Source organism: Acanthopagrus latus, chromosome 2 (genome assembly GCF_904848185.1).
Source record: "Acanthopagrus latus isolate v.2019 chromosome 2, fAcaLat1.1, whole genome shotgun sequence".
Lineage (NCBI taxonomy): Eukaryota > Metazoa > Chordata > Actinopteri > Spariformes > Sparidae > Acanthopagrus > Acanthopagrus latus.
In genome coordinates this window covers 12,434,325-12,458,924 of record NC_051040.1, presented here as the reverse complement: position 1 = coordinate 12,458,924, position 24,600 = coordinate 12,434,325, and the positions used below count along the sequence as shown (strand labels likewise).

General features: G+C 43.2%; 2 protein-coding genes across 6 annotated transcripts in view; one reads left to right on the top strand and one right to left on the bottom strand.

Moving 5' to 3' along the window:
- Positions 1–17,670, top strand: part of ift80 (intraflagellar transport 80 homolog (Chlamydomonas)) — a 38,494-nt gene extending 20,824 nt beyond the window's left edge. For all 5 annotated transcript variants that reach the window (XM_037119468.1, XM_037119458.1, XM_037119449.1 and 2 more), the window contains 12 exons: positions 6,061–6,240; positions 8,244–8,362; positions 9,213–9,287; positions 9,821–9,984; positions 10,071–10,135; positions 12,090–12,225; positions 12,323–12,470; positions 13,514–13,685; positions 15,486–15,575; positions 16,176–16,348; positions 16,445–16,568; positions 17,008–17,670. In XM_037119468.1, the coding sequence (XP_036975363.1) occupies positions 6,061–6,240; positions 8,244–8,362; positions 9,213–9,287; positions 9,821–9,984; positions 10,071–10,135; positions 12,090–12,225; positions 12,323–12,470; positions 13,514–13,685; positions 15,486–15,575; positions 16,176–16,348; positions 16,445–16,568; positions 17,008–17,118 (1,557 nt within the window). In that variant the 3' untranslated portion in view covers positions 17,119–17,670. The remainder of the gene's footprint in view (positions 1–6,060; positions 6,241–8,243; positions 8,363–9,212; positions 9,288–9,820; positions 9,985–10,070; positions 10,136–12,089; positions 12,226–12,322; positions 12,471–13,513; positions 13,686–15,485; positions 15,576–16,175; positions 16,349–16,444; positions 16,569–17,007) is intronic.
- A 1,393-nt stretch (positions 17,671–19,063) lies between these two features.
- LOC119031218 (uncharacterized membrane protein C3orf80) lies at positions 19,064–23,934 on the bottom strand. The gene is made up of 2 exons (XM_037119548.1): positions 22,282–23,934; positions 19,064–19,076 (listed from the first exon to the last, which is right to left on the bottom strand). Exon 1 carries the CDS (start codon positions 22,992–22,994, stop codon positions 22,329–22,331), a length of 666 nt encoding a protein of 221 aa, XP_036975443.1. The 5' UTR covers positions 22,995–23,934; the 3' UTR covers positions 19,064–19,076; positions 22,282–22,328.
- Positions 23,935–24,600: the final 666 nt, after the last annotated feature.

Below are 24,600 nucleotides of genomic sequence, written 5' to 3'. Positions count from 1 at the left end.
CAAAAAGGTATATTGTCATAAAATAGTACTTTGGTAAAGTGAAAGTCACCAATATAAATACTACTTGAGTAAAAGTTGCTGACAAGTATCAATGTAATATTCTGGCAATAAGTGTACTTAAAGGAGCGTTATGTAGTTTTGGGCAAGAAATTTTAATCAGAAGCATAAGCTCTTCATTGACTGTTGCCTAGACAAACAAAATGAACAACCTCTCTTTGTTTTCATGACTGAATAAACAAACTGACCTTAAAGGACAACACACCTTCATACTGTTTTAGTTTGTTTGTATGTGGCGGACCCTGCCAACGTTCTAGCCTCAAACGGTGTTCTGTGGACCTTATTTTCCTTTTGAGATCAGCTTGTTTATTTAGTAATGAAAAAAATTACTTAATTTGTATTATTACCTTATTAATATTGTGAGTTAAAATCCTTAATTAGCATCTCCACTTCAAAGGAAATAGTGCCCCTTTAAGTATCAAAAGTACATGTTAAAGTAAGTATATATGTTTAATTATATGTATCTGGCAGATTATTGGATATGATTGTCAGCATTTTTCTCATGACTAGAATCAGTTTTTCTTTTATCAGACTGCAGATACTACATTTAAAAATACTTTGGCTCTGATGCAGCAATCTGCAAATTAATTGGTAACTAAATTTTTCAAACAGATGTTGTGGAGTAAAAAGTAGTAAGGAATATTTACCTCCAAAATCATGGAGTGTGGAAGTATCAAGTATGGAAGAAAACTCGAAATGTAACTCAAGTAACTCAAAAGTTTTAGTTAAGTACAGTCCTTGAGTCAATGCACTTAGTTACATTCCATCACTGTCAGGCAGGGCTCAACAATAATATCTTTTCAATACATTTCAATTCTTGTCAGAAATATACATTAAAAGTACTAAATATGAACTGCATGTACAGAGTGTTCATTTTTGCACACCAAGGCCCAGCAGCGCTGTAGCTGCATAAAATGCAGGTTTTTAACAGGGTCACAGACTCAGGTTGACCCATTAACACTAATGGCTGTTTCAAGCCTTTCCTAGGTGCTTGCTTCAGTGTGACAGGACTGTCAGAGATAAAGGGCTAGAAAAGCACAGAGAGTCTGGAAATCTCATGCCCCCGCTTTGATTAGCATGTTGTTGACTTGCATTAGGGCTGGGGGGAGCAGAGAGCGGTCAGGGCAGACATATTTAATGCTTGTGAAGTAATGGGGCTGAATCAGCAGATAGCTCCACTGGGAGCCATTAGTCCAGACATGTGTCATTAACCCTTTCCCTGGCCCGAGCTCCACCCCCGCCCACCCCCACTCCTCTCAGCCCGGGCCACAAAAACCAGAGCGCTGTTTCAGGTGGTGCGGATAGAGAGAGGGGGAGGGGTAAACTTATGGCACAGATACACACTTTTATTTTCTTGGATATAAATGGAGGGGGATAGCATCTATGGTCTCCATCATGTCATGGATTCTGATAAAGTTCTACCTAGAAACTTCTCAAATCACTAGTACAGCATAATCCGCATCTTTGTTATCCAGCCACATGTGCAGTATGTTCCAAACACTCATATTTTGGCCCAATCTGTCTAAATACAGTACACAGCTTTCATCTGTAGTTTGAAAATGAAGTTGCCTGTGACAACCAGAAACCGCTTACCATGCAACATACATTTATGCGTTCTCCCTGACATGAAAAGTTGTCTCTTTGACCAACATAATTTAAGCTGAACACAGCTGCTATTGTGTGTGGAAAGTAGAAAACTTTTAACTTTCACCAGCTGCCTTTTTAAGTCTACAGGTAAGTATTTTGTACTAAATAGATGGATGTTGAGGTGATATGTATATATTTCTTAAAGTGAGAAATAACTGAAAAAAGTGTGTGGAGTCGTAACTACATAGAGAGGCAGAGGGTGCCTTTTGTTACAGGCTTGTTATAATTTTGGGGGGTTCTCAGAATAAGAACTTCGTTGCCTTTGAGCTAACGTAACCTTTTCACAGGCCTCCCCATGTTGGCTGCGGCTGCAGGGCAACAATAGAGAGAAGGGGCAGGCCCACAACACCTGCCAGTCTTAATGGTAAACATATGTCGAGAAATGCGGAGAGAGTGAGGAGGAGGAAGGGAAGAGGGAGAGGGCAAGCACACTCCTTAAAGAGGCTCTGAAGAGGCTGTGCATTCGCAGATTGGCTGTGTTTTGGGTTTTTTTTTCTGAGTGCGTGCGTGCATATGTCTGTGTGTGTGCAAATGTGCCGCTGTCTGCAGAACTGTCAGCATGTCAGTGTGGGCCTGGGGTAGGTTGCATGCTACATGCCAGGGTCTGTGGATCATCACATCATAGGCCTGCTCCTGTAGCGAAAAGAGATCCAGATAGTAACCGCCAGCCAAATACGATGAAGGATGGTGGATGGTAGAGCAGCGTTATTGAATTATTCTGTGAAGGGTACTACAGCATCCCACAGGGTCATTTTTACCAGTTCAGCCCTCCAGGGTCTGTCACCTACATGCAACTAACGTCTGTGCGTCTGAGTCACATTAACACACACATGTCAACACACACAGGATGCATGTGTGGGTGTTTTGCTTGGTGCTCAAAATGATCATTGCAAGTGTTAGACTACCAGCCTTGGGCTCCTGCCATGTCTCTGACACAGGTACATGTGTGGGCGTGGTTGTGTCTGCATTGTGTGGTGTTTACTTAGACTTACATGCACAGCCATGCATTGCTGCTTTACTGCGTGTACACTACGTGTATAAGCTCATTGTGAGTTTGAGGCCCCCCTTCTCCCAAAGAGCTCAGCTGAGAACTACACGTCATGTCTGCCACCTTCTCTCTGGCCACAAAGCTGCCCATTATGGACAGACAGGGTTCAGTGACTAGAGTGTGGACTCCTGCTACACTAGATGAAGGCCCAGACCCACCTTCAACTTCCTACTTGTCCCTCCTAAATATTAATTTTGGCCTTTATACATTCTCTCTGCATGTCTTCTCACCCTTTCTTCTTCCTGTATGATATAACTTTACACTAATCTCGAATCATCTTCCAGTCTTGTCCAGTAGAGTTCCTTCCTCTAGTACAGTTCCACCCCTTTTTGCTGCAATAAAACCAGTTGCCAAATCTACTGCCACTGATGTTCGCCTCCCACTGCTGGTCTCCTCTTTGCACATTTCCTCCATCTAAATTATACATGTAACAGTCCACTCTCACTCCATCCACCGTCTTTTTGCCAGCCTTTTCAAATCTTAAAGCACCAGTCTGGCTTGGTAGTGTGAGAATGAAGAGAATGATGACATATGTGTGCTTAGTCTATATAGCAGAAATGTACTCATTATAGATGCAGATCACACAATGCATATGCTGTGGTGTGTGTGTGTGTAATCAGACGATATTGCTACCATGAAATAGCTTTTTAACGAGTGATCTCAGTGCGTTCTCAAATTTTGCTTGGCTACACTGAGACAAAATTGTTATCAGAAGATGTGAAATGTGAGTGGAATGGAGCTGCAACACTTTGCTGTTTATTCAAATAGTTGATTCCATTAAATTAATGGCCAACAATTTCGATAGTTGTTTATTCCTTTTAGTCATTTTCCAAGCAAAGATATCAAACATTTGCTGGCTGCAGCTTCTTAAATTTATGTCTTTGCCGCTTTTCTTTGTCATGAGGCACAGCCTACTTACATTACAAATAACATTTTATAGACCAGACAAATAGGCGATTAATCTTGAAAATAAGTGGCAGATTTATCAATGATGAAAATAATCTAATCTAATCTCCTCTAATAAACAAAAATATACTGTGCCTGTCATGTGCTTGCAAGATGATTGCTATAATGCAATCCATCTTAGAGTGGAAATGCCCGATGTCAGTTGGCTTAGATTCTTATTTTTTTGAAGAACCTCACTCCTAATCAGTTTCTTGTCAGGCAGCCATCTGTCAGAACTTCTAAATGCTTTACCTGTAAGAAAGGAGTGAATAAATGAAAGAAAGGCAGATCAAGCAGGGTGACATGCAGGTTTTTTGGTCCAGAAAAGGTTATTCATGTCCCAGGTTTCTTCTCTGCTGTCCATCGCAGGACAGCTATAGGAATCCCCCTGTGTCCCATAGTCAGAAACCGGCTGACAACTCTGACAAGCCTGAGGATTTTCACCTCTTTTACACACATGCACACACACCTTCAAAACAGACATTGGACACTCATAAGAGGAGGGGAAAAAATGACCCACATTTATTTCTCCTTGTCTACACACCCATGAATCACTCTGCTGCGGTGTTATCTTATTTTCTTCCAATCTCACAATTTCAGTATTTACACTTTCTTCATCTCGTCTGTCGTTTCTCTCACTCACACATGGTGAAAACCACATACACACTGACACGTATGCGCAAAAGTACTGCACACACACAAAGACGACCCCTCCTTCCCACACACACATTCTCACTTGCTGGCTTGCCGGCTGGCTCTAGAAGGAGTCAAATGGCTCAATGTGTTAAAAGCATTAGGTAAGCATGGATCCAGCAGCGCTCCTCGGGCCGATATCATATGTCCTGCTTCATTACAGTCTGGTGTATACATTCAGCTGCATCTCTGACCCTCCATCCATCCATCCCTCTCTCCTCCATCCCTCCCCTCTCCTTATCCCCCTGAGGTGCTTTAACACAGAGCGGGCCATCTCAAGATGTTAGCTGAAGAATGGATGAGATCTCTCATTGTTATAAACGCTGGGCCAGACTGCCTGGCTGTGGAGATCATGCGGCACGTGAATGAGCACATGGATAGACTCAGGTTTGAAAAAATCTACACATAAAGAATATTATGTGTATAAAGAGAGGCTAATTCCTGTTACAGGATGTATAAGTAAGGAAGCGTGGAGCTGCATAAATCAAAGGGAGACGGGAGGGGAAAGAAGTTAAAAGGTAATTGATTTAAGTTTCACAACCTATCTCTTGTCCACATGGCTGAACAGGTCTGATTTTTTTCTCAAACTATTTTGGGTCCTGATATGACATTAACGGCTGGGAGGGTGCAGACCAAAACCAGCTGAGCTGTGTGTCTATGAGACCAGGAGAGGGAGAGAGATCCCGTAACCTGCAGCCTGCTGACTGTTACCTCACACCACACCTCACATCCCTCAGCTTCATGTGTGTGAGGCAGCAAACACTGAGGCCTTTTCTCCAAACTCCTCGCAGTGCTCGGCCTGCTGCACCACACTTCCTCCAGGTGTGCACAGCTGACAGCAAATAACAGAGATAGACACTTATTTAGTATGACTTACTGTGTTACTGCCCGGCCTTATGAGTAATCGTCCTGGAAAATAACATCTCGGAAAACTTTTAACTGCTTGAAAAGTTGTTTTTTTTTAATTTTATTGTGATACTCCACTGAAGACTTGAGGGACACATGTGTGGAAAGGTGGATGTCGGGGAAGAACAAAATACTGGAAAAAGAGAAAAGGGATACCTGAGGGAAACAGGGAAAGATGAGAGAGGAATCCTTGTCTCAGAAACTGTTAAGGGCCGCATGTCGCACAGTGGTGTCTTTCTCCATCCCCGACAGTCATCAGCGCAGCGGATTTTCTATTACTTTGTGTCTGTAAGCCCCCTCCAGAGCCCTACCTTCTCAATCCTTTTCTTATAAAAAGAAGGGAGAGGTCTTGTTAATCAGCTTTTGGCTTCAGTTTGGGGGCTCGTATATAAACCCTCCCTTTTCCTCCCCGTACCCCTGCCCCCCATGTATGTAATAGATGAGGATAGCAGAGTGTATGTTTACGAGCGCGAGTGCTGGACTTGGCAGGGCCGAGCGCTACTTCAGTGTCTCACAGTTCATCACAGCTCAATGACTGACTGACTGGGCCCCTGTCTTTCTAGCAGAGTTTACATTATGTCCGCACACACACTTGTATATACGCACTCACTCATACACGACTCTTGACTCTCGCCGCCTCTCTTCACCTAAACTTCTCAATGTTTCTTGTTCCTAAGATGTCTGCCCAGGTAATTGTTTGATATTGTAGATAAATATCTATAGCAATTAACTATATTGTTCTCTCCCTGTATCCCTCCCTCCAGTGGTCCTATGCATTGGAGAAGCCCAATACAGGCAGTGTGTTCAGTGTGGCCTGGTCTGCAGACGGCACCCAGCTGGCTGGGGCTTGTGGCAATGGGCATGTCATCTTTGCCCATGTGGTGGAGCAGCATTGGGAGTGGAGGAACTTTGTGATCACCCTCACCAAGAGGAGAACCATGCAGGTAGAATAAAAGACACACATTAGGATTAGGTTTCTGCTCCTTTTCAACCTCAAAGTCAATTTAGTCTTGTCTGAGGAGAACTCAGTGACTCGAGGGAAACATGTTAAACTTCCCTCCATTTTAGCTGCACCCAGAGCTCCCCTCTCATTTGTCAGATGGATAGAGAGAAGAGGCTCACAGACTCAAATCAAACTGTCAAACTAGTCACTTCTGATCAAATGTGCACCGAAATTATGTTACTATATTGCTTATTTCTTGTCTCCCCTGTTTCGGAAACAGATTTTAGTGTCCTGTTTAACTGTAATAAAAGAAAGTTTGTGACTAGGCTGCCATCTTATCCTCATTGAAGACAGATGAGCCAACACCAGCTCTCAGTACGTTGCCCGCTGGCGGCACTGCTTATGCTGTGTTCCAGTCCGGAATTGAAAATATCTGACCTCATACTCAAGTACAACAGAACACCACTAAAAGTCCGAAATCCTACCTGTAAACTAGGGTCAAATCCATCTACCCAACTAAAAGAAGAAGAGGCAGTCTGAGAAGGGGTTGGATGTATTTTTAGAAAACAGTATTTGGAATAGGCTAGTGAATGGAATATAAAAGATATGATTCTATGGACTCTATGAAATTCTATGAAAAGACTATATTTCAAGCAATGTATACTTCCTTAAGTTCTAGTTATTTTGATGAAATGAAAGAAGTGAAAACAGACAAAACAATGAGACTGAATCTCATCTAGACAAATGGCACAGTTTTATGCATAGGCAAGAGAATCATACTGGAAGTCTCATGATTCCTGGTCCATTATAAAAGTTGAGGTTTTACATGTTAAAGGTGTCTTTGATGGTTTTCAGATCACTAAAAATTAGTGGATCTGTGAGTAAAACTACAATTTTTTTACAAGGCAAACAAACAGAGCCGAGCTCAATTACGTCAGCATAAGAAGAGAATTAAAAAGTGCTGCACTGCCACAGGCAGACAGTAAACGGATGAGTGAGTATGCTATGAAGAGAAGTAAATGTTTCACAGGCCTTGACTAGTCGTGGCTATATATTAAAGCAGGACCCTCCCTGTGTGCCAGTGTGCAGCCCTGCAATGACAATGACCAGCCTGTGTAGCTGCCTCTCTCGCTCCACCGTTCTCTACTGTTTAAACTCATTCTAACCACAGGGTAGCGTTTACACGCGGTTAACACACCCAAATGTACACATACACACACACACACACACACACACACACACACACACACACACACACTTGTATACTTTCAGACGGGGATACACACACGCACACCTACAGAAACAAGGTCATGCACATGCCTGTGTGCCAACACACGTGTGCTCATTTGCCATAGACGTCTTTACCAAGTGCAGTTTGTGTAAACCAAACAAAGTCGGGTCATCAGCCATTTATTTCCAGCCTCGCAGGCGCTTTCTGTCTCCCTCCTCCCCCTCTCCTCCTCGCAGTCCTTTTTAAAAGTGCACATCTGCCAGTGGTTTGTGAATCAGCCAGCTAAATTTACCACCTTGCGGTCAAATGTTTTTTATTCCTGGTTGTGTTGCATGTAAATTTGGCTTGCTGGAGGGAGCAGAGGAGGAAGATTTGTAAAGCTGTAAAAATAACCCCACCTTTCACCTGGTGCTGGAAAGGGCCTTTTCATTCATTCATAGATGGAGCTGGAGGGAAGTATTTATCTATGTAGGTGAAAAAACGAGTCGCAACCACTGCATGCTCTCACTTAAAACTGTAAAAACTGCTTTCTCCAACCACAGTTTCCCTACGTATACTTGGACATGCTGTCAAATGTTTCCTGTGTATATTAAGAATAGATGCACTCCAGTGTGTATGTTACTGTGTTCACTACTCAGTTAGTGAAGACAGTGTCTCCCCTTTGTTGTTTGCCTGTTAAGTCTTTGCTCAGAACTATAAATTGTATGCCTGTTTTCATCCCTGCTCTTGTTGTTGTACTAACCTCTTCATATTTTTGCTTCACATTCCTTCAGGTGAGGAATGTGATGAACGATGCAGTGGACATACTGGAGTTTAGAGATCGAGTCATCAAAGCATCTCTGGCGTACGGTCACCTTGTGGTCGCCACTTCCCTCCAGTGCTATGTCTACAAGTCAGTAGCCCACGCCTCCTTCCCTCGTGCGCTCTAATCCTCGTTCACACTGCCCTTGAATTCTCTCATCTTGTGAATTCAGTATTCCTTCACACATGAGGGTTTTGTGCTGCCCATACTCATCTTTTACATCCAAATACTGAGGCAAAATAAGCCTGAAAAATTTCACCCAAAATGGTGTCAAAGAATGGAAAAAAAATGGAAACACTACAATACAGGAGTACTGGTTCAAAAACAACTGCATCTGGATATAATGCTGAATTATACTGGTCTCATGTTATTAGATGATGTTGTGTGCATGGTGAATTTGGTAGGTTAATTTAAGGTGTATAAAATGGTCAAAAATGTCAGTCCGTGTTTCCAAATGCCCATGATGGTCTCCTAAAATTTTGTCTGAAACCTATTTCTAACCCGCTTTACTGTCATAGAGGAGTAAGCCAGACAATATTAACATATTAGGAGCTGGAATCAAATCATTTTTACCTATTTTTCAATTGAAATATGACGCAAACCAATTAATTGATTCTTAAAATGTTTGGCAGTTAATTTTGTAGTTGACAACATTAAATGTCACAGCTCTGTTTGAAGTCTGTGTCAGCGCTTTTTTCTCTACTCTATTTCTGTCATGATCATTCGTGTCCTTGTCTGTCACTTTTCATGTTCTATCTGCATATTTTTCTGATCTCCTTTTAATGAGATTTCCTTTAATTTGCCTTCCTAGTCTTGTTACTTTCATCTTCTCACCTCTGCACTCCCGCCAAATGTAACACTTTTGTTATTAGATGTTTGTGTTCTCACAAATCTTTTCTGTGTGTGTGTGTGTGTGTTTGTGATGTCTCATCCGTTCCAGCTCAAGAAACTGGAACACTCCACTCATCTTTGACCTGAAGGAGGGAACAGTGAGCCTCATCCTGCAGGCCGAGAAGTGAGTTTCTCTTTTCCGGGGGCAGCACAACAAGAGAGCGAGCAGGCTGTCTGATCGTCTGTCAGCTTCTCTAATGCTTCATTACTCCACACTGACCACTCATCAAGCAGCTAACCAAACACACACACACACACACACACACACACACACACACACACACACACACACACACAGGCTGTACTCCAGCCCTGTCATACAATAAGGCTGAGAGTGAAACCACTGGGGGAAATTAGATTAATATGGAGTAGCTCTTGTGCAATACTCCAATGCCGTGGCCCTGACACTCATCATACAGCTAAATAGATTACTGGCTATTCAGAGATGAGTTTGATGAGTCTTTCTGAGTAAGTCGATGGTTTGTTAATGTGCATTATGTGTTTAAATGACCTGATCGTATCAGTTTATTAACTCAACTCTTCATTCTTCTACTATTTAAAAGGTCATCTCCTCTCCCTCCTTGCTCCCTTGCCCTCCCCAGTGTATACACAGCAGGCATACTCTGCTCTCATCCACTGCCTCCTCTTGTCTCACAGACATTTTCTGCTCGTGGATGGAGCGGGGTTATATACGTTCTCCTATGAGGGTCGGCTGATATCTTCACCCAAGTTTCCCGGCATGAGAGCAGACATCCTTAACGCACAGGGCGTCTCGCTGAGTAATGACACCATCGCCATCCGGGACAAGAGCGATGAAAAGGGTGAGGTGGCTGCCATCACCATGATGGTGAGATACACTGAACAGATTTGTTTTTTACTATGTTTTCTCTGTCCTTCTCCTCACCAGTCATTCTCCTCTTTGACGCCTTGACCGGGAAAGCCCTTGCCGATGGGAAACCCTTAACTCACAAGGTGGGTAGTTGTTTGCCCTTATATTGACCTGATCTGTTTCAGCAACAAGGAGGTGCTCCAATCCTGTTTCTGTTCACCTTGTACCTACATTTTAGCAAACGTCAGACCTCATTTATAGGACAGTGTGCAGCATAAAGGACTGACAGAACTGCAAGAAAATCAGAGACTTTGTTCTACAGCAATCTGACAATCATAATATGAGATTGCTATGATCAGCTTGTCATGTTACTATCATAACAGTCACAGTAACTTGTCAGATTGAGTTGGTATTTGTGTTTTACTGTGTGTTTATAACAATATGAGATCTCAACTGAAGAAGGATTGGAGACTCATTTGATTAGTTGCACTATTACACACAGCCAAGTTATCTATGACAAATACTGTAGATCACTCATGGATATGTGCTTTAACACATGTTTAGAAATCAGATTCCAGACCAACAAAGCAAAAATCAGCTGGTTTGGATACGTGAGGATGAATTGATGAGACTCACAGTCTGAGGAGAGAAGCTGCTCAGTAGTGTTGTGGTACCGCCATCATCAAATTTTGTTCAAAGGGCCGCCAGAATCACGAAAACAGTTCCCTGTAGGTGCTTTAATGATGAGCATTGTGGAAATCATAACATGTCGTTAGAGCTCTTGATACTTTACTTTTAGTAGTAGCGGCATCTAGCTGCACCAGAAATTAGCAGCGTGAAATTGATTTGTGTGTCGTTGCAAATGAGGTGCTGCTGGAAGCTTGGTGGCATAGTGAACTCAAAATGTGGGTCATGTGATGTAGCTAATATGATAGCTTGTTTCAATCTAGACATTGCGGTCCCCTCTGTGTCCACAATGTTCAGCACCAGCATCAATACAGTTTGCAGTAGGTGTGCGAATTTGTGTCAGAAGTTTCCCATAGCTGAACCAGTCAGCGTGCAGTTTCACCTCAGTTAGCAATTTTCACTGATCATTCTGATTGCAGTGAAAATGATTTAATTCAAATTGTTGCTGTTGTAAATGCTTGTGTAACCAGAGCCTAAAAGTGATACTTGGTATCTAAAGAGTTTAGGGGATGTTGTAATATTTTTGCCTTTTCCATGCCAAAAAACACAGAGTAAAACTGTGTTGGCATGCCTAGTTTTTACTCAAGCACTATTCAGATGGTTTACTCCAGTATGACTTTTGGTGACAACGCTGTTAGGGGCTAGGTGACTCTTAGCAAAGTACGTTATTTTGTATGATATTGTCTTGTCACGGCATGAGCTATGTTGAGAACATTTTTCCCTGTGCTATAAGATTGATGATAATTTTCCCATGTCTTAAAAGGACAACTGAGGATGCTGACTTTTTGTCTGCGTTAGCTAAATGTAGTGGCTGATTGTTTGTCCTAACGATTCAGGAGACTAGGTTTTATCTAAATAGATCTGTGAGGGGAGCAGCTTTTTTTTCTTTTCTTTTTTTCTTTTCTTTTTTTTTAGAGTTTCTGTGCTTAAACAAATAACCTATATCCCGAAGTTGGGTAAACAATAAGACCCAGGACTAGAACGGGTGAATATCTTTGGAGTCAGATTAAAAGGGAAAGAGACAAAAAGAAGGAAAGAATTAGAAGCGAAGGAAAAGAATTGGAGGTAGCAGGACTCACTGTTTGTCAGCAGGGCTTTGGCTGCCAGTACTCCACAGCTCCAAGACACTGCAGCAGAGCCAGCTGGCTCTGGCCAAAAACACACACACATTCACTTACATACAGGTTTAGACACACATATCCCCACTCCATGTCACTCTATCTCTCTCTCTCACTCACAAACACACACACACACACACACATGCACACACTTGGCAGAGAGGCTGCTGGTCACGGTACAAACTGCTCTCCCCCTTTTCCTTTATTTTCCTGATCTTTTGTCATTCCTCCATCACTCACTCCTCTGTTCCCTCTTACCTTTGTGCTTGTGTGTGTCACTATTCATATGTAGCTAGAGGTGGTGGAGGTCGCTCTGGACCAGTGTGGCCCATCTAGTGAAAGGAAGATTGCCCTGATAGACAAGAACCGGGACCTTTATTTGACCTCCGTACGTCATCTCGGACGGGAGCCCAAAATCTGCAAAATTGGTGAGACTGGGAGAAGGAAGCTGTTTTGGCAATATGTGCAGTGACTCTAACTAATGTTGGGGTTACATGATCGTTGAGTGTGTGCTCTGTCCTGTAGGTAGCATGGTTCACAGTATGGCTTGGAATGATGCTGCTAACATCTTGTGTGGAGTCCAAGACAACCAGCTAACGGTGTGGTACTACCCAAGTGCTGTCTTCACTGACAAGGACCTGCTGCCAAAAACACTGTACATGAAGGATGGCAGGTAGACATGTCCATTTCTTAACTCTCACTTTCATGATGTGTTGGTTTTTTTGGTCATAGAAGAGAAGTAGTAGAAAAAGATGTACAAGTAAAGCTGCTGTCCCTGTGGTACAACACATAGTGCTTTAGGTATAGCTCTTCTCTGCCAGCAGCTGTCAGACTGTGCAATACTTCCTGCCCAAAAAGTCCTCAGCTTCAGCCAGTACAGGAGGTGCTAAGGCATCCTGAACTACTTTTGCATGTCTCTGCTGCACCAATCTGAACATTTGGTTTTGTTTTTTATTCGTGCTCATGTTGTACACACTGTACTTTCCTTTATTTCTTGACTGTCAGTGGTTTATGACTTGCTGTTGTAAATTTTTACACACGTGATGAATCAAGCTTTGCAGTTGCGGGCTGTTTATGCCGACACAAGCCTCAGTTAGCGTTGCTATTTTTCAGCGTTTAATGTTTTTTTGTTTTTTTTTTGCTTTTACTATTTTGGTGTTCTAGCAGCCAGATTGCATCATCAGAGTCATTAAAAGTTCTTTTGTTCTTATGCAATGTGCTAATGGAGAACACCCGATACTAAGTGGCAAGAGCTAATAAATAAACAAATACAAAGGCTCCACTCATATCTGTGATGGAAGGCAGGTTGGACCAAGTACAGTAAGCGTTACAAAAGCAGCACTGTCAGTATGTTATTTCATCAATTCAGCAAAATTGTACGTGTGGTGAGCGGCCACAAATTACTCTGCCACACACACAGGCACACGTATGCAAAATGGCAAAAACTGCATTTTCAACAAGTAGATCGTTGTGTCCCTAATTAGCACAATCAATCATCCTCCACACGTTAAAGTGTGACATTTTTACATGGTTACAACATATTGCATCACCCTTCACGTGTTATTAAACAGTTTGTCTTTTTATCCCCACACGAGTATTCAAAACAAGAACACTGAGATTGTTCAGTGTTCCTGTAACTACAAAACTGTGAGGATGTGGTTACATATATTTGTTCTGACTGGTGTGCGTGTGTGTGTGTATGTGTTCCCTTGAAAGTGAGTTCAGTCGTACACCCAACATTCTGAGCTATGTTGGCACCAAGGTGACGTTACGCCAAGGAGATGGTTCCCTGGTGTACAGCAGTGTACCTCCCTACCCAGCTCTCCTGCATGAGTACAGCACCTCTGCACGCTGGGAGGATGCACTGCGCCTCTGCCGCTTCGCTAAGGTAAGAAAATCTCTATCAAAGGGGCTCCATAGAACTTCTGTGTTGTGCTGGAAGCCAGATGCTAGAATGTTTCAAAATCAAAGTAAACTAATGGTGCTTTCTATTTGCGGAGCAGAAAGACACTAAGATGGTGGACTCCAGAGCACGTGTAAAGTCACATCTTTTGGATTGTGGCGGAAAATGTGACCTGAGTCATACAAGCTTGAAAATAAGAAACATGGTGGCAGCGGTACTGTTTAACCAGTTGCTGTAGTGTTTGTTAGATTTTTTTTCTGGGAGCAAGGACTACAGTGGCCAGTGGAAGGATATATTACTGATGTTAGGTTTAATGAACACAGCAAAGGATGCAAACTGAAGCCAAGTCATTGTCGTCTCAATGAAAACAAGAGGAGCCTTGATCTTTTCTGGCTAACATTTCTACAGAAATAACATGACGTTGGTGATCTGACATCAGGCTAACTCCTCTTGATGTAACGTTAGCTAACTTTTAGAGCCAGAGAAGCCAGAGAAGAAATCATCAATATGAACTTGGCTACATCTGCTGTAATATCATTCACGCAAAGCTGTTGTATATGTGTAAGATACCCAAACAAAAGTATACCCAAGATGTATATAATGAACCTCAAGATAGGGTGACATATCCTGTCTGGGGTTCAAGCACAGTCTAACGTCCTGTGCTTTGTGTCACAAGCATACATGTATGAAAGGGAGTGAGACAGTCTGAAATGAGAAGGTAGCAGACAGGTTTATGGGAGCAGACCAGCAGGCTTTAATTAGCCTTCAATTAGCCTGGTGACACCATTTACCGGATTTAGCCCCCATAGACCTCACTCATAAATACACACTCGGTGACATGCACGTGTAAACTCTCCACATGCATGAACACATTCTGTACACTATTAGACTATGTGTTTGCTCAGGCGATGATGCAATAACCACAACCCTGGAGAAATGGACGGCCAGTAGTAAGACGAGGGTGGGACAAAAGGGATTAGGGAAAGGGACTGGTTTTAAGAGCCTTTTTCCTCCACCACCCCTCCCCCCCTCGACTTCTGGTAAGAGTTTGGTGGCAGCGGCTTTTCCCAGAATCCCAGTCCACGTTGTCAGTAAGCCTTCACCTGGAAGGAGTTGATGTAATAGTTTGGAGCCATACACACAAACATGCGTACATAGTAGACGGTATCACTATGACGCTGGCTGCCAGCAGAAGATTTGACCCGAAGTTGTGATAGGTAGTCCAGTTTTTGTATCAAGTTTATGACCTCAGGCAGTGGCTGACAGTGTTATTTGTTGTTTCCAGCAGTGGTTTCCGATGAGAGCTGTTTGTCTTGGTGATGGACACTGATTAAAGGGGGGAACGCAGAGTGGAGACTCCAGTGTGAAGTTTGCTCAACTGTTGGCCAATTGGTGGTTAAGGCTTCATTTTAATGAATGCAGCTGCACAGAATAAAGTGGTGACACATTAGATCACATTCATTGGTGTTGCGTACGCCGAATGTTTGTGTTTGTTTTTGCGTGTGTTGTCGTGCATGACTACATGACGCCTTCCAGGATATGAGCGGGATGTAGAGTGGACTGTAAAGATACCATCATACCCTGTCCCTGCTTTATTATATCCTTAACCAACTGACTTTGTATTTTAGATCAAACATTCAGGACAAGTCTAAATAGAAGTGGCTTATACTCAGATGATAAATATTTGGTTATGTTAAAAGTTTGTGGGAAAAAAATGGGGGGGAACTCTAAAAAATCTGTCTCCAGGCCTTTGTAACATACTGCCTCTGCTCTCATGATCTATAGGACCAGTCTTTGTGGGCATGTCTTGCTGGTATGGCTATGGCAAACAGGGAGCTGACCACAGCGGAGATGGCCTACGCTTCTATTGGAGAGGTAAGAGCATTTGTTAAAGACAGATTTAGGTAAAGATACACACATTTTCTTAATGAATTGAAACTTCAGGGATTTAGAAAAAAGAATCAAGTCAAAAGCTATGTTTCCATCCGCCTTTGTTTAGTCAAAATTTAAAGTAATGCATTAGAAAAGGTTGATAACATTACAATACAAAAAGTTTTCATGTTCATTTGAGGTGTTTTTTGCCATTTACGAAAAACACCTTATAAGCCCAAATAAATTTGGATTTAGAGAACATTTAACTCACACGACTGATCTGATGTATCCGCTCCAAGTGGAGAAAAAGAAGCTCCGTTCGCTTTCAGCGTCTTCCCAGATATACATGGCTGTTAGTAGCAACAGTTACATGGGGAGCTATGAGGAGACCAAAAGAATAATCTTAGTCTCATCCGTGATGAAAGATCACAGCCATTTGAGATCGAAAGCAGCAGTGGACCTGGTTTTGTTTTTGTGTTTCTTTGTTGTGCATTTCAAAAGTTTGCTTCAAGTGCACTTGACAATTAAACAGAAACAAGGCTTAAGAGATCAGTTAAAAGGTCTCCTCTTGTCTCTGCATATCCTCTCCCTCTCCTCTTATAGCTACCCAGGGTGCAGTACATCAACTTCATAAAGCAGCAGCCATCTAAGGAGTCCTCTTTGGCCCACATGCTGATGTTCAGTGGTCAGGTCCAGGAGGCTGAGGCCACTCTGTTACAAGCTGGTCTCATCTACCAGGCCATACAAGTCAATATTGACCTCTTCAACTGGGAGAGGTACATGACAGTGATGATATCTTTCATCCTCTTAAAGGTCCATTTTTAGAAAAATTAGGTTTGAGTGATGGATGTGGATGTGCATCTTGTACCCAGGGCACTGGAGCTGGCAGTGAAATACAAGACCCATGTGGACACAGTTTTGGCCTATAGGCAGAAGTTCCTACAGAAATTTGGCAGGAAGGAGACCAATAAACGATTCCTGCAGTATGCTGACGGGGTAAGTTGGAACAGTCTGTCTGCTGCACTGCATTAATTGATTAGGGAGGCGAATAACACGGGGGGGGGGGGGGGGTTTATAATTGTTTCCGACAGGTTATCAGCATTAACTCACTATAAGGAGTGCCTCCAGTTGAAAAAGGTTAACTCTAAGGAGATACATCCTCTGCTGTCCAGTGGGAAGAGTTTAAAACTAAACCAAAAATAGAGTAAAGTTTAGATGTTGGTGCATCACTGGGGTGCCCCTTGCTGCAAGATATTCCTCAGTGTTATCACCATCAGGAGGGGGAAAGCATTAAATCACGCCACACTATTCAGGCACCCAGTGTGATCCCCTCCTTAACATGTAATGTGAATAATTAACTGCTTCTATACTGATCAAAGCAAGCTACAGTATCTTGTCTTATCTTGCTCATCTCATCTTTCTGTCTGTGTGCCAGGTTGAGGTGGACTGGGAGAAGATCCAGGCGAAGATAGAGATGGAGTTGTCCAAAGAGAGAGAGAAGGCCGCTAACGCCTCCGTGAGGAGCAGCATGGCCGTGCGACGCTGATACTCAGGGGACCTTTTGTCTACAACATCAGCTTTGCAGGAATCGATTCCCATGTGTTTTTGACATTTGGTGAATATTAGGTGGTTTGGCTCGCACTCACAGTAATAAAAATGTTCTGTACTCGAGGTACAATGTCAACCATTAGTTCCAAGTACATTAACTTCAAGTGAAAACAAAGGGGAACATTTGGATGTGGAGGCCATAAAGAATATGACACTTGATTTTGATTGTTACGCTACAGTCTTGTCAATGTAAAACATATGCACAATATTGTACACAGCATTCTGTTACAGTGGGTGGATAATTTGACTTTCGATAAGAGTATCTGTATTTCTCAGCAACAGCACCATTATGGCCTTTCTGTCATATCAGCCTTTCAGTGATATCATTGTTATCTTTTCGTTGTGCACAAATGTTTTGCTGCGTTTCTCTGTCAGTGGCATTTGACTGTGTTTTTATATATATATAGATATTTTTACAGTTTGTATATTCATAACATTGCATCCTGTAAAGACTAAACTGTTGGTGAATAAAACCGATAGATACAGTATACACCTTTTTTTATCCTGCTTTCATTGTATTCCTTTAACGTCTTGCTGCTTCAGTGGTATCTTTGAGATGTTTTTCCAGCGTTGCCCATCCACCCAAAGGGTATTTCTAGGTGCGTGTGTGTGTTTTAGAGTTCAATATATCTACAGTGTGTGCTTCTCTTTGAGTTATTCTTGTATTTCCTTTTCTGCTGAGGTGTGAAACCAGCCGCTTGCCATGCAGCTCCACCCCCTGGTTGGCAGAGGGCCAGTACATCAGCGGACCATTATAGCCTATCCATCTCCTCTAGTGGCCCAGAAGGGACGAATGACGGAGAAGAGCCGTCTCAGGGCTCTCCAGAACAAAAACAACTGCTTGACCATATCACGATCGCGTGGACAGACACGGTAGAAAGTGAGCGGCAATAATCCCTGAAACTGTGAGTGGCCGCAGATGCTGAAACATCAGAGAAAACGGTAGATGGAGGGAAATCTATCAATGGGTTCATTCTCTCTCGCTGTTGCCTGGTTTTTTCCCCCCTCAGCCACCTGCACTTTTAGCCACTTCTAGGCTCTCTCTGACTCACTGTCTTTCGCTTATTTTACTCCCTCCATCTGCTTTCTTTGGAAACCTGCTCACCGCATGATAAACCGTAGTCCTCCAGACCCAACACAACATTAATCTATTAAAAGACTTATCAGCGAGTCAGGTTTCACATGCATTACGACTGAGAGCGGCCACACACAGTGAAAAATAGAATTGAAATGAATTATGCACTTCCTCTTGAACTATACAAAGCACACTACACACTACAGACTACCACATCTGTAGATTAAGAGTAGTAAAAGTCTCATTTCAATATTTTAATCTCAGTGTTTAAAACTACACAGCACAAAACACCAGAAAGATTCTGCACTTTTATTGAACCTCAGAGCTGTATTCCCACATTTAATGACTTGCAAGTTCTCATTTAATAGATTGATCCCAAAAATACATTTCCTGGATATGATGTAGAATTTACGAGGACAATAATGCTCATTGATTTGACCTTAAAAGTTGATCTGTCCTTTGGACCAGTGAGCATTAGAATTACTGGATCGTTGATGCAGATTGTGATGTTGCTTACACTGAATCAATTTTTATGTGAGCGTGTGTCGCCACTGTACTCAGCTCTGCTTTTGTCAGTTCACGTCCACGTATATGTTTGGATTAGTAATATGCACTTTTGAAGAGAGCTGTCCTCTCCCCTGGCAGACAGATGTCCCAGTCTTATGTGATCTGATTAAAGGAACAGTTCACCCATAAATGAAAATTCAGCCATCGTCCACTGGCCCAGGTGCAGGTGGAGCATCAGGTGAAGTTACGTAGTTTCAGAGCAAGACAGAGTTTCAGTATTGTCCTAAACAGCTGAAGTAGATGGGGACTTGTTTCTAAAACACAAACAAACAAAAACCCTTAATCAAAACATACAATGACTCCTTACAGCTCATCCAGCATAATCGAAGTCTACGAATGCTCTGAGATCCCAAACTGATTTGAAAAGACATTATTTACCAACTTAGCTCAGCAGCTACAGTAAAGATTGGTTCTCAGGGCTTCAGGAGACTTTTATTATGCCAGATGAGCTTTATGGAGCAGTTTTCATTTTCCAGTCAAGAATTAAGATTCAAGATGTTTATTGTCATGCCAGTATATCTATACATGTTCCATTATGTACACATGTATGTACTTGAGAACAAACATAAAATGACAGAATATAAAGGCAACAAGTGGGGTTTGTTGTTGTGCAAAGATAGTAAGTGTCGAATAAAGCAAAACGTTATGAAACAGCTGTCCCATGCTGTTGTCGAGGGGAATGTTGCAACTCTGTTTTGCCGAGAGGCTTCAGAAATGTTTTGCGGACTACAAAACTTCACCTTCAACTTTCCATCGGCGTGAGGGTGAGAAGACAATGACCTTATTTTCTTATTGTGGGGTGAACTGTTCCTTTAAAATGCAATGAGCGAGAAGGAGAGGGTGAAATGCAACATTCACACCTCTTACGACTTGAGCAGCACTCACACGTGACCGCCTACGTCTCGGGGTCACATGCTCCACCTCATCTACCCATCAGTGGGTTTTAAGCATGATTTTAATGCTTCTAAGTGCAAACCCCACCTACCCACATTGTTCCCTCCGGAGAGCAGAGCCATCAGCGCTCACCAGTGGATCTGCCATCACGGGCCACAAGTATTGGATTACACAAGCCACCACAATCAGACTCAGACTTAAGAGGAGCTCATGGTCTCTAATTGTGAAGTCTGGGCTTGTGGTGCTTTAGCAGCAACTCCTTCCGTATTTTAATCTCTAAACATTGGACAGAAAGTGAAGCGTTACTTTTTGTGGCGATTAAGGGCGCTTAATTATTAAATATTACTGCCTCTTATTACACTCTCCTAATGAGTATACACTAGTGCTTCAGATGGTACATAACCGCTCTGGAGCTTCTCACGTAAGTCAATACGCTGAGGGTCACTCCGTGCTTTATATCCACTTAGAATATAAAAGAAGTATTAAAGAATTAACAAGTAAATAGAATTGCACGTTTTACATAGAGGCCGACTGATATATCAGTTTACCGATATATCCATATCCATATCAGTGTACATGTACATGTGTACATGTTTTTCTGTATTAGTGCACGGATGTTATTTTAGACAATTGGTGATTTAGTTCATCTGTAAACTGTCCTGATGCCATTACATATTTTTGTCCCAAGTGTTTGATGACCACATTTGAGAGATCCCCGCAGAAAATGTGTATATAACAGCCAATAGGTGTATTTTTTTTTTTTTTATACTTCCTAGTATCGGTATCAGCATTGGCTCTCAAAACTATATATCTGTTGGGCTCTATTTATTTATTTACAACACTACCCCATTCAGGACTTGTAAATAAATTAGTTCATTCATTTGATGTAATGGAGGTTAGAGCTGAAAAGATTGTTGACAGCTGCTTTGTTCATTTTTAAGATTTAGAATTGATCGTTTAAGTAAATATTTCATGCAAAACAAAGACCAACAAAGCAATTCACTGGTTTCAGCCTCTCAAATCTGAATATTTGTGTTTTTCCTAAGCTTTCCTTGATGGTAAACTAAATATCATTGTGTTCTGGACTGCTTGTCAGATCAAACAAGCTATCTGACAGGGCCATCTTAGTCATCTGGGAACCTATGGTAGACGTTTACTAGACTTTTGACAGGTTATTCGTTAGGAAAATGAGCCATCACTTGCAGCCTTAATGGAGATACTGTTCTCCTCTCGCCTTCTCTTTTGGCCTGAGACTCACGATGTGCTAACTTTTCGACAAGTCTGAGCCTGAGAGAGGATATGGCAAGTGTGACTGCTCGCCACACACAAAGTCAAAGTAAAGTAATTTCTGATGACAGATGAGCTTAATCTTGCTGCATAATGAGGCATTTTAATTGACAGTTGATAGCAAGTATACCTATATCTTTAATCCAGGTAGATGGGCCGTGAATCCTGATGTGATGACACTCTCATCAGTCAGAGACGCAAATTATCAGGGGGACAGTTACACGCTCGTGGTCAACACACAAGCAGAAGTGAAGGTTTTGTCTCAGATGTCTCCTGTCAGATGTCCCTCTATCTTTTTTTCCCCTTCCCTCGGTCTGAGCTGGGGAGGCGTTAGTTCTTGTCTGACATGCTATCATCCAAATACAACTTTGTTTCTTGGCAGCTCACACCCCATCAGTATGCCAGCTGTAATCTCTGCCATTGTTATTTTTATTTTCATTTTTTTTTCTACCATGGATTCAAAATCCTGGGAGACACTGATACATGTAGCCTCGGGGCAGCATCTTTAAGTGGGAAAAAAAAACAAAAACTGCACATCTCTGCTGCAGCTTCAGCTTGTGCAGTATTAGACATGGCTCAGGTCACTGATAAAATGCTCATCTGTCAGCCCCCTGGAGAAGTGTGTGTGTGTGTGTGTGTGTGTGTGTGTGTGTGTGTGAGAGAGAGAGAGAGAGAGACTCAGTTTGAGAGAATATTGCTTTCATGCTGATAAGCTATGGGCTGAATTAACCGGCTCTAAGGCTGCCTGATAAAAATGTCTGCCCCAGAAAGTATTCAAACATTGACATCCCTCCCTTCAGCACACATTTCAGGTCACCGAGAGGCAGAAAGAAATCTAAATATTCTCTCCTTTTGCATGCAAATTCAATCGAGATGCAATAAAAGGAAGATGGGGGTCTTGCAGCATATTTAGCATTAAGACTAAGGAAGGAAGACTGTGGAAGAGGAGCGGTTTCACGGTGCCACTTGAAATTGAGATGCTGAGGTAAAAAAAAAGAAAGAAAGAAAGAAAGAAAGAAAGAAAAAAAAACCTTAATGCGATTGTACCAGAGCCAAACGAGACGCCCCCCCCCCCCTTCACAAAAGAGCGTCGATCTCCGCTCCACTTTATAATCTCCTTTTTTCCCCCTTAACCCAAGCGCTCGTTTTGCATACAAAAGGCGAGTAATCCCCCATAATCTTACAGAGCACGTCCCATGTTTCGCAGCCTCCTCCTTTTTATTCTTAACATTCAGGATTATAATTGCACTTGAGTTTATATCTCTGCAAGATAATTACCCTGATTATATTCAAATGTGATCGCTGTATTGTCTCAGTCCGGCCGGTCACACAGAGTTCCGACATGTCCTTGGGCTGTGCTGCGGTCCTGACACCTCCAGGACATCCCGCCTCTGCTCGCCGGCTCTCGGTCCCGCGGCTCTCGCCCTGCCCTGACCGCCCCTGTCGCTCCCCGACGACAGCAGGTTGTCGTCGGATCGGTCCCTGTGCATCTCCTGCATGCTCTCCTCGTACGTGGGCAGATATTTCACCTCGTCGTAGGCCGGCAGGTTCGGGGAGGTGAAGTCCCCGAGGCTGCCCTCCGGGTACCGGTCCAGCAGGGAGTCCTGGGACGCCGACGCGTGCCCGTTGAAGAGGGAGGGCTCCTCGCTGCGGTCGTTGTGCGGGTTCCGGCGGGGCCGCGGGCAGATGATCCGCTGGATGAAGTAGCCCATGGCGAAGAGCAGCAACAGGATCAGGATGCCCGACAGCTTCTTCGTGAACCAGCCGACGTTGTCGAAGAAGATGTGGATGGGGAGCTTGCAGCAGCGCACCGCCGAGCTGGCACTGCCGTTCCCGCCGACCATGGGCGGGCAGCACTGCTGGCCGTCGCCGCACTGGACCCCCCCGCAGCTTCGGTAGGCTTGACAGGCGGAGAGCAGGCATGCCGACAGGAAGGTGCCGGTGGTCCCGCGCGGTGTCCCGCCGCCGCCCGGCCCACCACGGGGCATCATCGCTGGATCTGGAAAGTAATGTGTTGCGTCTCCCGTCCCGCGAAGTCGGTAGTCCGCTCAGGTGTTCGGCCACAGGTCCGCCTCTGTCTCCAGCTGTGCACCAATCATCCGCTCACACAGACACTGCAACGCCGAGCGGGACAGCACGGCAGGTGCCCCCCCGCTGAGGACGACCTGTCTGCTGCTGCACGGGCGATAGGAGTGGAGCAGCATCAGCGTGTGGAGGGAGCAGTGATGACAGTCATGAATAATCTTACATCATTATTACGTGAAGACATTTCTCTCAGTCCTCCAGCTCCTGATGCCAGTGCAACCCACAGATCTGGTCCCCCCCAAAAAGAGATCTGTGACCCCAGCCACCTCAAATCAATAAGACCACCCCAGCTGAGTGCAGGGTGTGCTGCAGAGCCCCATGATTTGTGTTTGGTGAGATGAGGTGCATGTAGGAAGAACTGAGGAGCGCAGATGAGAGAGTGAGAAGTCATTATACTGTGTTTGGATAGACTGTGAAACCAAACTAGTTCTCATTCTGCTCTGCTGGAGCACCGGCGCTGCGCCACAGAAATACTTTATTACAAGCAAATAGTAGTAAGTACTATGAGGTAAATGCACTTTAAGTATGGGAAGTAAACATAGTGCAGGGCAATAGTCCCTCTGAGTGTTAAACATGTATTAGAAGATCAATGCATAAGTAGCATTTAAACTATTTATGTGCTATTGGTGGCTGAATCAGACACAGTGAGATGCAGTACAGCACTACAGTGTAAAAAAAAAGAGTAAAACAAGTATTCCCATAAAAACAGGCAGAATGGCCCATTGCATAATATATACATTATTAAATCATGAATATTGAGGAATTCATTCACATATCTGTTTACAGCTGACTCAGATTGCACTCATTTCTACTACTTCATGTCCTTCTGTGTTGCTTAAAGGAAAAGTTCACCCAAAAATGGAAATTCAGTCATCATCTCTTCACCCTCATGCTGATGGAAAGTCAGGTGAAGTTTCGTCATCCACAAAAACATTTCTGGAGCTTCACAGCAAAACTGCAGTGTAGTGTTCTCCTAAACAACTGAACTGGAACTGAACTCAAAGTAATTTGACAAGACAGTCAACCACCCAACATATGGGGTGTGTGCTAAGGTCTTTAGCTTAGCAGCTAAAATGAAGGTTTGGGTCAAGGTTTAGGTCTGTTCAAATCAGTCTGGGATCTCAGGGCTTCTGGAGAATTGATTTTCAATATTTCAGTACTTTACTTGCAAAATGTAGTGGAGTAAGAGAATAAAGTAGCATTTAAAGGAATAACTCAAAGCACCTCATGATTGAGTAGATGTACTTAGTTACGTTTCACTGCTACTAACTAATAAGTAAAGCTGCCAGATAAGGAGCACAAAATGGAAGTAAAAAGAAACTGAAATTTGTGCGCGAGCACAGTGCCTGAGTAAATCAGTCCACCACTGGAAGCCTGTGACCCTCTAGAAGAGTCATGTATGGACACAGATGTAACCAGTGGTGGTGAGGGCCCCTGAAACAAGGCGCCAACCGATCTACCCCACTCATAAAAAATGAATAGTTCTTGCAATGTGGGCTGTAATGGCCCCCC